The 15,085-nt window shown below is 41.7% G+C and overlaps 2 protein-coding genes across 2 annotated transcripts in view; one reads left to right on the top strand and one right to left on the bottom strand.

Moving 5' to 3' along the window:
- Positions 1-15,085, bottom strand: part of Wnt4 (Wnt oncogene analog 4) — a 186,398-nt gene that overhangs the window by 112,064 nt on the left and 59,249 nt on the right. The gene's annotated exons all lie outside the window — the stretch shown is intronic.
- Positions 1-15,085, top strand: part of wg (Wnt family member 1 wingless) — a 60,068-nt gene that overhangs the window by 31,558 nt on the left and 13,425 nt on the right. Inside the window, exon 3 of the mRNA XM_087357870.1 lies at positions 10,524-10,816. Coding sequence (XP_087213996.1) covers positions 10,524-10,816 — 293 coding nt within the window. The remainder of the gene's footprint in view (positions 1-10,523; positions 10,817-15,085) is intronic.

The raw sequence follows: 15,085 nt of genomic DNA, 5'->3' as shown, positions 1-15,085 counted from the left end.
ACCTTATTCTAAAAAAATAGTCCTTAATTTCTGTACTGCACTGAAACATTTTAAATTATTTAAAACCGTTGGTAACAGTAACCTCATGATCTTGCATGTTACGTAACTCCGTGAATTCCTGTATGAGGCGTGTCTTGTGTGGGTGTGACAGTTATGTACAGACGGCTTTGAGTATCGTTGGCCGTCCATTCCACCAAGAGAGCGCAAATGTAGCAGCAATGATGTCAGTTACTACAAACAACCCTGTTTCGAGACATGGAATGAGAGTGTTTGAGAATAAAACTACATAATGAAATTCCGAGATTTTTATCAAATAAAATAGAATATTAGCGAGGCAATGTAGAGACCATTTGTGGGATGAAGGCTTAGAATAGAAACTTTAATATTATTTGTCATAGGGAAACAGTGTGTGGCAATTTTAAATTAATACACATGACTCAGGTTAAGGTCTGTCAAGACGAACGCGTAATAAATCTTCAAGATTCCTCATTACGGGTGAAATTTCTTGAACCGGTGACTTATATTCTCAACAATAATTCTGAGCAAGTTAAATGGATATTAATTAACCCTGAATCATACGCGGTAGAAGACTACGAAATTCGAAGTAATCAACTATCCATTCGTCCTCACCATGTTTCATAAATTCGTATTTTGAAACCATGTAATCTTTGAAACCGTATTTACGTGTATCTCCTTTAAAGACGGCAACTTGTTCGCCATAATTGTTATGATTCATTTCTACAGCGATTCGTGTAGAGTAGCGAAAACAGTTTTACAAGAAAACGTGTAGAATGATAAATCCCTCAATGACGAGTTATTTTCTTCAAATACGTAAATATAAAACGCCACATTTCTCCATTGAAACAAAGTTATTGGGTTCTTGTCTTCTGGATTTCGCATTTTTATACGATCCGAAGCTTCAATACTGTGTACACAAAGGCTGGTTATTGGAGGATACCGTGAGCCAGCTTAATCCAAAACATCGCCTTAAACAATAGGCATATTCATTTCTATGATCAACTTTAAGAGCATTCTCCAATCTAAGCTTAAATATCTCCATTCATTTCTTTCGGGATTCCCGGGTAAAATCTTGTGTGCACGTGTAATCGCTAGCATGCCAGCTATATGGCCTGCCAATCACATAATTTGTTTGATTACTGTTCAGTGAAGATTAACTCTATGAAGCTTCAAATTTTGCAACTGTTTCCAGCATCATTTTCGTCTTGCAGATAGAAATAATCTCCACAGCATCCTGTTTTAAATACTGTCGACATCAAACGTCAATTTCCTTTTCTCAGTTCCTTAACATTTTATGACTACTCGATATTTCCCTGAGGATGCGTGCCCATGGCAACTGCCTCGACATATTTTCGCTTATAACACGACAAGCATGGAAGTATAGTTCAATAAACCATTCATTCAGCACTCTCTCCCGTTTTATACTTTCCTGCTTCTAAACTCTTTTGCGCTGTATTAGCTTGTAAATAAAATAATTAGTTCCCAAGGGGCCTCGATACTTCGATTCGCTTCTATCTCTAACGAATATGAAATCCCGTCCAGTGTCTTGGAGCGTAGTATTGTCTATAATCGGAGCGAACACTATATAAATATGTCTAATGAAATGCTCGTTTACAACTATTTGAAGGATCTATGATCTATTTATCGTAAATATAATAATCCCTTCTTCTCCGGACGGCTTTACGTGAAGCACATTCGTGTTTTCACGGGATTGCCAAGTGCGTTTCTGTGCGTCAGGCTGTGTTCTCATCTTGTCTAATAAAGCGTGAGGATGTTCAGCTTTACCTCTTACTCAGGTATATGTGTGTCTCAATTTCATCTGCAAGGGACTATCAGTCTGAAAAATTCCTGCCATGTTTACGATGTCTTCTCACCAGTAGCTCACTACGCTATCAATGGCAGTGTAAGACGGAACAGAATGCCCATTCTTCTGAGTTCCAGCAAGGTGTGCCTTTTAAAAAAGAACCACGACATTGAGCAAAATACGTTATAATACAGTGAAACCTGTCGTGGGGCCGAGAAGATGGCGCATAAGGATAACACTCCGGGCCTCTGCAGGGGGGAGACATAGGGTCATCGTAATCTTTCTCCATCCCATGTTAAGTCTGTCGTCGAGGTATTGTACGGCCTGCTTGCCTGCCCCGGGCCCTGCTTCTGCGGGTGGTCACAGTTTACATACCTATACGCCGGGTCATATATATTCCGGCCCGAGCTACGACAGGCAAGGGCAGGTAAACTCAGCCCCCCCAATCCATGCTCGTAGTGTTTGACTCTTTGTTCCAGAAATCTTCCTTTGCCTCACTCGCTGGAGGCGCGATGCTGACTTTTACACTGCCTAATCTCCTTTGTTTAGCTTAGTTGTAGTGAGCGCAGTGTCCGGTGGACAGAGGACGTCAGATAGTTTATTACGTAAACTCTCATTCCACAGCATCCGATGACATATTCATAGCATAAAATATTTCCTATGCCGTGATTTGGTGAGCGACTTCGAAGATGAATGTCTCTCCTGGTTTCGCCGCGTAGTCATGTAGACGTATGACGATGTTTCGGAGGTTCTTACTGCCTCCATTATAACGGCTTCTACCAGAACAACATCCCAAAAGAATGTCACCTTAATTTTACTTCTTAAAATAACATTTAATTTTCAATCTTCATGAAATTTCTTGCTTATGTGCATTATTGCTCATTCATTTCGATGCTAAACAAACTACGAAGCTGAAAAAGCGTCTTTAAATAAACAATGGTCTGCATCACGTTGAATTAGCACAGTCGAGGCACTGAAGAGGCTTGATACAAGAAGGACAGAGCTTATAGCCTTTCGCTAGATCGATTCATCTCGAACAAACGATAGGATCATATTGTTCACGATTATTTCAGCAAAACATTCTTCTCGCATATAGAACAATGTTACAGAATCCACTGCTCCTCACAGATTAAGGCCCCTAACTTGGTGTATATTTCTAAACAAGCGATAAGGGAAAAAATACATTCCTGTATTTATCCAGGCACCGTTCAATGTAGAACGACAGTATAGCTACACAATTTAATAACCTATTTAACGAGTCCTCTCAGCTCTTATGAAACTAAACTTGTCTGGAAATGGTAAATATAAGACCGAGAATTGAACCCTGGATCTTACTCAGTCATTACACTGTCTCAACCATCTAGTATCACTGATTAAAATAAGAGACTAGTCCTGTCTGAATACGAGTTACGTAGAATGAGCGCCTGAGACGAACGCTTAGGCAGTCCGCGTTGCAAGACTGCGTTTAGCACCCACTAATCTGTGGGCCTCCTCAGCGGGGAGCCTTCGGGCTTTACATGTAATGTTCTTTCTTCCAGAACCTCTGCATCAACATGAGAATTCAAGAACCGTTCTTAATGAACCAAAGAGTTTCTTTCAGACGACTAATTTTGTATGTTTTCTCGCTATTTATGAACTTTGGAAGTAAGGAAATTAACATTCGGAAGAAATTTGACACAGTGACATTCTGAGGAGTGTGCAAATGAAACTGGGACGGACACCATCCGGGATTCCTTTCACTGTGGGCTCCCCTGACGGGACAGACTGCTATATATTACAAAGGACAAGGTAATAACAGCTCATTCACTACAGAGCTGTCGTCAGCATTGTGAGAATATAAGATAAATATATTCGTGACTAAATGTTGGCTTTATACCATGTTCTGGAGGCCCGTATTTATGGAATACAAGTGAAGTGGATGGTTACCAAGGACGGACAACAGTTTAACATTAATCCATCTGCAGAGCTAAACATCACTTATAGTTTCATGTAAACTGGACTGGGTTTAATTCGGAAAACTATGGACATCTCCCAGTCCCGGGACTCCACCCAGAAGATTTTATAATTGCTTGGAATGTACAGCTTAAGAGCATGAGAAAATTTCTGTGGAAACGTTGTTTAATTGTCTGATACATTTTATTTTCTTACAGCAAAAAGTTCATCTGCGCAATATAAATGTTGTTCTTACCTCAAAGAAAACACGGCGCATTTCCATGGCAAAGAATGCCATATTAAATAAAAAGAAAAGAAAAACGCAGCTGTCATTGTTTGACTGAAGTCCATTACACACGATTAAACGTCTTTCATTTCATCTGATACGACGTACAACTAAAAGTTGTAATGAGGCATTCGAATGTACTTTAATGGCATGGACCGAATTGGGAAAAAAAATATTCTCGTGTTTCTGTGTCTTAATTGTTTCCACTGAATTAGACCATCCCAAAATTTACTTTATTTATCATAAGATGTTAGAGTTGCGTCATATTGTGATATAATAAGTATATATTAAATCTTGTCCGTCTAATCACAATAAATTCTTATTAAATATTACAATAATTAATATTTAAAATATTTTAAATGTTAATTATTGTAATATTTTAATATTTAATAAGAATTTATTGTGATTAGACGGACAAGATTTAATATATATTTATTTATCAGGTTTTTCTTGTTTAAATAGGTTCAAAGCCATCGACCCAAAAATGTAAATTGTAAGAGGAGATTTACACTTTCGAATGTAAGAATACATAAATGCACGTATCACAGGGCAAATTATATTTTCCAGCAGCAACAGTGTAAAATATCCTTCTGCTATGGGATAGGTGCATCTGAGGATCAGCTCCATTTGTAGTAAAATACTGTGATGAGGAAGTATTGCCAACTGTTCGACATGAACACTGTCTTTCTTTTCGAACAGTTAGCAGGGCAGTCACAACGATACATTTTTAAGCTGCTGTTTGTTTATCCACCCATCTTTAATACATTCCATGGATCCATAAGCCAGTCGGATAAAATTCATACTATTATAAAATATCACGTTATAAACTTTCGGTTCACATAATAATATGTTACAAATACATTCAGCCATCACACGCAGTAAATAAATTATGCTATCAATTTATATTACATAAATACAAGAAAAGCTTACTGAACATTATGATTTATCTGTGAACATTAGAAAATATTTCGCTGCGGAAAAACCCAATATAACGTTACTCATCACAGATTGCGTAAAATATTAATTAACATCAATTCCACCAAATTAACTTGCATTCTGGAAAATCTCTCGGTTCAACCGGCAGTTTTTTTCTAGAATTTTTCTTCAGTCTTTCAAAATGATTCATGCGATGATACCTTTTAAATAAGCCACCACCAATTCTCTTGAAATTATATACTCTTTATTCATTATCATGTCTGAATGTCGTTCGGTCTTACAGACTAAAATCTCTGCAGATAACATAGCCCCGTTATAATGATAATTAATAATGTACCAGCCACTACGTGAACATTTAAGTACCTTTTCAATGTGTCTTATACCATAAAGGCGAGCTCTCGTCCTCAGCCCTACCTATAAGAAAAGTGTCCTACAGCTTCAGTACAATAGTCGCTTAGCCGACAGATGAGTGCGACTTCTGAAACTGCCTATAGATTCTTAGGATAATAGAGACACCAAAATAAAGAAAGAAAGAAGGAAGGAAAAAGGATAAGAGAAATGTCTGCCGTGGGTATGGGATGGTGAGGAAAGAATGAAGTATAAAGCTAGCAGGGTTGAGGTCAAGGGTCACGAAAACAGCGGGAGGTCTACCTGCCAGGTGCTCGCCACACTGCACGCCGGGCTGTTCAGAACCACCGCTTTAATGTGACACGATATTTGGAAACATTTAATGGCAGAATCTCGTATCTACAAGACCGAGGCGTCATTAATGACTGGCGACGAACTCGGACGCTGGACCACAAATCGCAAATATCTGAATCTAAGATCGATTCGATTACAAACGATGTGAGAAATTTATTATTAACTCACAAAACGAATACGATAAATGTTTGTAATGTGTTTGTGTAGGCTTACGTATGTAGCCTATGGTAGTTCTCGTTTCAAGATTAAACTTTCCTAACTTATCTGTTTGTTTAAAACCTGCAGCTTAACTACTTAGCATCTGGCGAAACAATTTAAAATCCCGCATTTGTGGAATCTGTGGTTTAATAACAGGCGAGGACCACGTCACTTTGTTCTCTGACGCGTAACACTAAGTGATTCATTTGCTCTTTTATTTATTTCTGTAACAATTTTGTATTTTTTATTCTTTTGAAAAATCAGTGGCCACGGTGGTCTAGCGGTTAGAACGCTGGCCTTGTAATCCTGGGGTCTCGGGTTCGATTCCCGGCGGTGCCCGAATTTATAACTTGTGTTGGGCAAGGCCGTGGTCTAGGCAACACGGAGTTTTCCTCCGTGGCATCCCAACAATTACTCCATTCACACACAGAAGAAGGCAATGGCAAACCACTTCTGGATCATCTGCCAAGAACGTATATGAACAGGTCCCAGTCCGAGAAGAGAAAAGGATGGAAGGATCCTGTTCATATGGACCTGTCGTCAGACAGAACACTAAATAATAATAAGATGAGGTGGTTTAGCGGTTAGAACGCTGGCCTTGTAATCCTGGGGGTCTCGGGTTCGATTCCCGGCGGTGCCCGAATTTATAACTTGTGTTGGGCAAGGCCGTGGTCTAGGCAACACGGAGTTTTCCTCCGTGGCATCCCAACAACTACTCCATTCACACACAGAAGAAGGCAATGGCAAACCACTTCTGGATCATCTGCCAAGAACGTATATGAACAGGTCCCAGTCCGAGAAAAGGATGGAAGGATCCTGTTCATATGGACCTGTCGTCAGACAGAACACTAAATAAAATAAATAAATAATAGGTGGTTGTTACCCCAAGAATACGACTGTATAATTCTAGAAGAAACAATTTCGTGTCTGAAATTCTTTTAGAACCAATTGAGAAATATCTGAAATTCACTTTTCCTTGCTACGGATTTCTGGATAAGACCCACTATTTATATTTATCTTAGAGGAACACAAAATATTCTAGATGTGGCTCATTTAAATCAAAGCAAAGAAATGAGACTTACGATGCACCGAATGTGTTATTCTTCTTATTAGTTACTTCTGATAACTCTGATTACAATGCAGATCTTTGATCTCACCACTGTTACTGTGGAGTCTGTTGACTTGTGGTCACTGTGGACCCCCTGGGTGTCCTCTTACCGCATAATTACGTCATCATATTGACCCCTGGTGAGGCGCCCACCGGACAAAGATCATGAACAAGTTGATTCTCCGAAGTCTCCGCCTTATCAGTCACGCGGTTAAGCCGGTTATGAGAGTCACGTGACGATAAAATATGTTAGCACTTTCATTAGCGATTGGTGTCTTCATAAATAAAATCAGTCGGGGCCCCGTCTGGAACAGGGATTTTGTTTCGAGATAAGATACACAGCTAATGAATCACACAGCGCGTCATCGGATTCATAATTTTATTACTTTCATTCCTGCAACAACCACCTAGGACGTGCCTAAACAGCGCATTTGATGTGATCAACAACGGGCGAGGTGGAAAATGGAGAGCAAACCTAGATCATGCACGTAAGTGGAATTAAGAAAAGTTGTCCCACTGTTGAATGCACAATCCAAAACAGTTTCAAAAGCTTCAGTAATTAATTTATACGACTGCTCAAAGTCTGCACGTCCACCTGATGGTTGACGTCCGGTGGCACGACCTTAATAACAAGTTGCTTTTTAAGTTATCAAGACGAAACATTTATTCATGAATAACAGCATATAAAAATCTCCCCCTTTTTCTAATACGATTTAAAATACTGGATAAGAGCAACCTCCACGAAATGTGGGTACCATTTTCCTGTCTTTCATATATTGAAAGCAAATGTATAACTTCCGTTCAAAAAGTCACATGATTATTAATTAGAATGTAAGAAACAAAATTTTCGGAACTTGTAAAATTATTTTATTTCCTTAAAACATATATAACGTGGAAAAATTTACAGACGTAATACGATATATTCTTAGAAGTAGGTTATAGGCATATCGTTTAGTATAAGCTACCAGGGTCAACGAAGAATCGTGTCTTTGAGGAAGGCAAAACCGGAAGTCGCCTTCTTCCTTGAGGTAACACCCATCGCAAAGTTTTCTGCAGAACCTAGGCAGTAATTTTATCCACGGGTGGTTTCCTCTCCAACGAAGTAAAGTAAAACCTGGTATTGTAAGTTGTATGAAGGCTTTCATGTGTCCATGAGGGAAATTACAAAGAGACTCCGTGAGAAGCAACTCAACCCCATCTTCCATCGAGGCTTCATGTGCCGTCCAGCTGCCTGTCTGTCTATTGTATTGAATGAATCAACCAACACAAGTTTCCATTATGCACTGCATTAACTAGTAAATACATAGTGATTTATCGAAATGGATGTTGACAAATACGAAATAAATTCCTACCGTCCGTCATTATGTATTAATAATTTATTAAACAACGGGCGAAGGTTCAGATGTTTGCTTTATTCATAATTGAAAGGAACACAAAAATATATATAAATAGTTAAATAAACACGACTAAAATGTAAGGCAGGGCCAAAACTTAATGTTCTTCAATTTGTGCCTTCCTTCTTATATAAAGAGAATTTCATGTCGGGTGTTTGTAGGACATTACTACTCTAGGCAACACGGAGTTTTCCTCCGGGGGCTTCCCCGGTTTCAATTACTCCATTCACACACAGAAGAAGGCAATGGCAAACCACTTCTGGATCATCTGCCAAGAACGTATATGAACAGGTCCCAGTCCGAGAAAAGGATGGAAGGATCCTGTTCATGTGGACCTGTCGTCAGACAGAACACTAAATAATAATAAGATGAGGTGGTCTAGCGGCTAGAACGCTGGCCTTGTAATCCTGGGGTCTCGGGTTCGATTCCCGGCGGTGCCCGAATTTATAACTTGTGTTGGACAAGGCCGTGGTCTAGGCAACACGGAGTTTTCCTCCGTGGCATCCCAACAATTACTCCATTCACACACAGAAGAAGGCAATGGCAAACCACTTCTGGATCATCTGCCAAGAACGTATATGAACAGGTCCCAGTCCGAGAAAAGGATGGAAGGATCCTGTTCATATGGACCTGTCCTCAGATAGAACACTAAATAATAATAATAATAACAAATAAGTAATGTGTTGCAAAATTTGCACGTATAACCACAGTTGTCGACCTATCAAGACATACATTGCCCTTTCACAGATATTAAATATACTTTATGATATGTATGCGGACAATTAAAGACGTTAATAAAATCCTAATGGAGCAAATTGTTTTGGTATTCTAAACTGCGTAGCGCTTTCTTGGGTAGGACTGTCAAACATTTTAGTCTTTAGGATTAAGGTTAACGTGAATATAGAAAAGCGGATTTAATATTAATAATTAATTTTTATTTCGTTCATAAATTCAACTTGTGACCGGGAGGGACGAATTCATTAGACTGAAACACGAGAGACAATTTGCTTTAAACGTACTCTGAAATCTGGCTGTACTTAGATGCAGCCAGAAATATGTTACTCCATAGGGCAGAGTTCTTCTGAAGAAGCCGATAGTCGCTCAACTAGTCAAGAAATTCCTCGCCTTTTATGGAAAACAAACGGTCATCACCTTGTTCAAAACAGCCAGCCACTGGGCTCCATTCTGAGCCAGCTAAATCAAATCCGCACATTCCCAATCAATTCCCTTGATTTTAATTTTAGTATTTTGCACGCTTACGTCTTCCTAGCGATCTCGTCTTTCCAGGCCTTTCAAAAGAAGTTATGAACGCATTTGTCATACCCCAAGGACGCTAAATGCCCCGTGCATGTCATTCTTGATTTGATCATCACGTTTGGTGCAGAGTTATTTTTATTATTATTATTATTAGTGTTCTGTCTGACGACAGGTCCACATGAACAGGATCCTTCCATCCTTTTCTCTTCTCGGACTGGGACCTGTTCATATACGTTCTTGGCAGATGATCCAGAAGTGGTTTGCCATTGCCTTCTTCTGTGTGTGAATGGAGTAATTGTTGGGATGCCACGGAGGAAAACTCCGTGTTGCCTAGACCACGGCCTTGTCCAACACAAGTTATAAATTCGGGCACCGCCGGGAATCGAACCCGAGACCCCAGGATTACAAGGCCAGCGTTCTAACCGCTAGACCGCCTTTCCTTAACTCCTCCAGCCTGTATTATTCTTTAAAATCTGAGGGATCATGAAGGAATTTAAGTTCTCACAGCGGTGAGTTCGAAGAAGGCTGTCCTCTGGGTTGTAGCGCGATGAGTCGCCCTGATGATGGCAGCAGCAAGGACCTCTGAAACGTCGGTAAACTTCTACCAGACTACACGGTGCTACATCCCAGAAGACAGCTGTCTTGAGAGTTGAAAGTTCACACCAATACGAAAACGTATAAGTTTTGTGTATTTTAATTTTTGCGGTTTTGGGAAACCGGAAGACAAAAGATTGTGAACTACGCGCGGACAAAGATGTTCGTTGGTTTGAACAAAAACGTAATTTTGGTTCGTTACCGTCGGTCTCGAATTCTGTATTTGAGATTTTTGAATGAATGACGAGCCGTTCAGCGGTTGATCAAATTCGGGGTGTGCCGTGACTGTTGCAGGCTCTCGAGAGACGGCGTTCATCTACGCCATCACGAGCGCCGCGGTGGCGCACTCCGTGGCGAGGGCGTGCAGCGAGGGCAGCATCGAGTCATGCACTTGCGACTACAGTCACCAGGCGCGGGCCCCCCAGGTCTCGGCCGCCATGCCCGGCCTCCGGGACTGGGAGTGGGGGGGTTGTTCCGACAACATCGGCTACGGCTTCAAGTTCTCCCGGGAGTTCGTGGACACGGGAGAGCGCGGCCGAAACCTACGGGAAAAGATGAACGTTCACAACAACGAGGCCGGACGAGCGGTGAGTCCATCGGAAACGTCGCATGTCCACAACACGATGACAGGCTCCGGGGGGGGGGGGGGGGGGGGGGGGGGGGCAGATTTTCCACTTCAGATACACGTAACAACAACAACAACAACAACAACTTTTCCCTTGCCGTAGAGTAAATATTTAGAAAATATGGAGGGCGAGAAAAAGTCTTGAAACGTGAGATTCTTCCACATTGATGGTTCATACGGACGCCACTTCCGGCTAAAAGGAATCATATCCCCATCCCGAAAATCAGCTTCGTGACACAGACCAAAAGTAATAATGTGCTAAATGTGACAACTGAGGCTTTCAAGACGGCGATTATGAAGATGACTATCTTCTAGGTCCTTAAGCCGTGGGACATACTGCCTCCATCATCGCCCTGATGATGGAGGCAGCAAGGACTTGCGAAACGTCTGTAAACTTCTACCAGACTACACAGCGCCGCGAAAACTTCAAATCCCACATAGAAACTTATTATTAATCTGATTGTAGACGGATCGATATGTGAATGAATGGGTTAATTAAGTTTGTCCACTCTGCATACAGATACATTAAGAGCTGATCATTACAATGTAATAATAAAGAATCTATGGTTCCCCTTGTCAAGCAGGTCTGTTCTTCATTGATTGCTGATAGCTATCTAGTGCTGACTTTTTTTCCGGCAAAAAGATTTGCGCGAAGTTGAACACTTTCTTTACTGTCATGTTTCGGTTGACACTGATAATGTAATCAAGTTCGCTGACTTTATATTAATCGTGTATCCACGTTACTATTTAATTCTCGTCTTAGGATTGTAGATCACAATCGGTAACATTTTTAAAATGAAATGCAAACATTTTTTTTCAAAACTCTTTTGCAGATGGCGGAGTATATTCGCACGTTTATTTTTTATTTGTTTAATTGGCTACTAATTAGTCTATATCTTCACTCCAATAAACTTGGATAACTTATTATATCCACAGAAATAAACGCCGGACAGAACCGCCTTTCTCATGGATAATTCCCACCAAGTTTACAAATTAGGGAATACCATACTATCTTATCAGTCGTAAAAAGTACAGTATTAGTTCTGGTAATAAAACCGCGGGGTTCACATCACGTTGCCCCAAAAACTAAGGTTCGTAATACTCACTGGTCACAACTGTGAAACAAATAGCCTTCTGAATCGGACACTGCTTTCAATATTCATTCCTTTTGTAACGCGAGTAGAAATATGAAGCGAATAATTTATTTAGAAATGCTTTATCAATATTTCTAGTTCATAATTTTCCTCCTTTGGGGTCCCGATGTCGGCAGGCCCTGGGGTCCTCTCGCATGCATCTCTCACTAGCACGGCGAACGGACCAATGCAGAAATCTACACTTAGCAAATGTCTTATTTTTTGTTCCAAATCGATAACGAGGTTGGAGTTTTCTGTCTTCCGGGTTGTTGCGCTGTGTAGTCTGGTCGATGTTAACCAACGTTTCAGAGGTCATACTGCCTCCATCATCAGGGCGATGAGTATGAAGAAGTCTGTCTTCTGGGTTGTTGCGCTGTGTAGTCTGGTCGATGTTAACCAACGTTTCAGAGATCATACTGCCTCCGTCATCAGAGTATGAAGATTTCTGTCTTCTGGGTTGTTGCGCTGTGTAGTCTGGTCGATGTTAACCAACGTTTCAGAGGTCATACTGCCTCCGTCATCAGAGTATGAAGATTTCTGTCTTCTGGGTTGTTGCGCTGTGTAGTCTGGTCGATGTTAACCAACGTTTCAGAGGTCATACTGCCTCCATCATCAGGGCGATGAGTATGAAGAAGTCTGTCTTCTGGGTTGTTGCGCTGTGTAGTCTGGTCGATGTTAACCAACGTTTCAGAGGTCATACTGCCTCCGTCATCAGAGTATGAAGATTTCTGTCTTCTGGGTTGTTGCGCTGTGTAGTCTGGTCGATGTTAACCAACGTTTCAGAGGTCATACTGCCTCCGTCATCAGAGTATGAAGATTTCTGTCTTCTGGGTTGTTGCGCTGTGTAGTCTGGTCGATGTTAACCAACGTTTCAGAGGTCATACTGCCTCCGTCATCAGAGTATGAAGATTTCTGTCTTCTGGGTTGTTGCGCTGTGTAGTCTGGTCGATGTTAACCAACGTTTCAGAGGTCATACTGCCTCCGTCATCAGAGTATGAAGATTTCTGTCTTCTGGGTTGTTGCGCTGTGTAGTCTGGTCGATGTTAACCAACGTTTCAGAGGTCATACTGCCTCCATCATCAGGGCGATGATTATGAAGATTTCTGTCTTCTGGGTTGTTGCGCTGTGTAGTCTGGTCGATGTTAACCAACGTTTCAGAGGTCATACTGCCTCCGTCATCAGAGTATGAAGATTTCTGTCTTCGGGGTGGTTGCGCTGTGTAGTCTGGTCGATGTTAACCAACGTTTCAGAGATCATACTGCCTCCGTCATCAGAGTATGAAGATTTTTGTCTTCTGGGTTGTTGCGCTGTGTAGTCTGGTCGATGTTAACCAACGTTTCAGAGGTCATACTGCCTCCGTCATCAGAGTATGAAGATTTCTGTCTTCTGGGTTGTTGCGCTGTGTAGTCTGGTCGATGTTAACCAACGTTTCAGAGGTCATACTGCCTCCATCATCAGGGCGATGAGTATGAAGAAGTCTGTCTTCTGGGTTGTTGCGCTGTGTAGTCTGGTCGATGTTAACCAACGTTTCAGAGGTCATACTGCCTCCGTCATCAGAGTATGAAGATTTCTGTCTTCTGGGTTGTTGCGCTGTGTAGTCTGGTCGATGTTAACCAACGTTTCAGAGGTCATACTGCCTCCATCATCAGGGCGATGAGTATGAAGAAGTCTGTCTTCTGGGTTGTTGCGCTGTGTAGTCTGGTCGATGTTAACCAACGTTTCAGAGGTCATACTGCCTCCGTCATCAGAGTATGAAGATTTCTGTCTTCTGGGTTGTTGCGCTGTGTAGTCTGGTCGATGTTAACCAACGTTTCAGAGGTCATACTGCCTCCATCATCAGGGCGATGAGTATGAAGAAGTCTGTCTTCTGGGTTGTTGCGCTGTGTAGTCTGGTCGATGTTAACCAACGTTTCAGAGATCATACTGCCTCCGTCATCAGAGTATGAAGATTTCTGTCTTCTGGGTTGTTGCGCTGTGTAGTCTGGTCGATGTTAACCAACGTTTCAGAGGTCATACTGCCTCCGTCATCAGAGTATGAAGATTTCTGTCTTCTGGGTTGTTGCGCTGTGTAGTCTGGTCGATGTTAACCAACGTTTCAGAGGTCATACTGCCTCCATCATCAGGGCGATGAGTATGAAGAAGTCTGTCTTCTGGGTTGTTGCGCTGTGTAGTCTGGTCGATGTTAACCAACGTTTCAGAGATCATACTGCCTCCGTCATCAGAGTATGAAGATTTCTGTCTTCTGGGTTGTTGCGCTGTGTAGTCTGGTCGATGTTAACCAACGTTTCAGAGGTCATACTGCCTCCGTCATCAGAGTATGAAGATTTCTGTCTTCTGGGTTGTTGCGCTGTGTAGTCTGGTCGATGTTAACCAACGTTTCAGAGGTCATACTGCCTCCATCATCAGGGCGATGAGTATGAAGAAGTCTGTCTTCTGGGTTGTTGCGCTGTGTAGTCTGGTCGATGTTAACCAACGTTTCAGAGGTCATACTGCCTCCATCATCAGGGCGATGAGTATGAAGAAGTCTGTCTTCTGGGTTGTTGCGCTGTGTAGTCTGGTCGATGTTAACCAACGTTTCAGAGATCATACTGCCTCCGTCATCAGAGTATGAAGATTTCTGTCTTCTGGGTTGTTGCGCTGTGTAGTCTGGTCGATGTTAACCAACGTTTCAGAGGTCATACTGCCTCCGTCATCAGAGTATGAAGATTTCTGTCTTCTGGGTTGTTGCGCTGTGTAGTCTGGTCGATGTTAACCAACGTTTCAGAGGTCATACTGCCTCCATCATCAGGGCGATGAGTATGAAGAAGTCTGTCTTCTGGGTTGTTGCGCTGTGTAGTCTGGTCGATGTTAACCAACGTTTCAGAGATCATACTGCCTCCGTCATCAGAGTATGAAGATTTCTGTCTTCTGGGTTGTTGCGCTGTGTAGTCTGGTCGATGTTAACCAACGTTTCAGAGGTCATACTGCCTCCGTCATCAGAGTATGAAGATTTCTGTCTTCTGGGTTGTTGCGCTGTGTAGTCTGGTCGATGTTAACCAACGTTTCAGAGGTCATACTGCCTCCGTCATCAGAGTATGAAGATTTCTGTCTTCTGGGTT

This window comes from Zootermopsis nevadensis, unplaced genomic scaffold (assembly GCF_977971745.1).
Source record: "Zootermopsis nevadensis isolate Lab colony 2312 unplaced genomic scaffold, Znev_1.0 Znev_ptg000002l, whole genome shotgun sequence".
Classification (NCBI taxonomy): domain Eukaryota; kingdom Metazoa; phylum Arthropoda; class Insecta; order Blattodea; family Termopsidae; genus Zootermopsis; species Zootermopsis nevadensis.
This window is presented reverse-complemented; position numbering and strand designations above follow the sequence as displayed.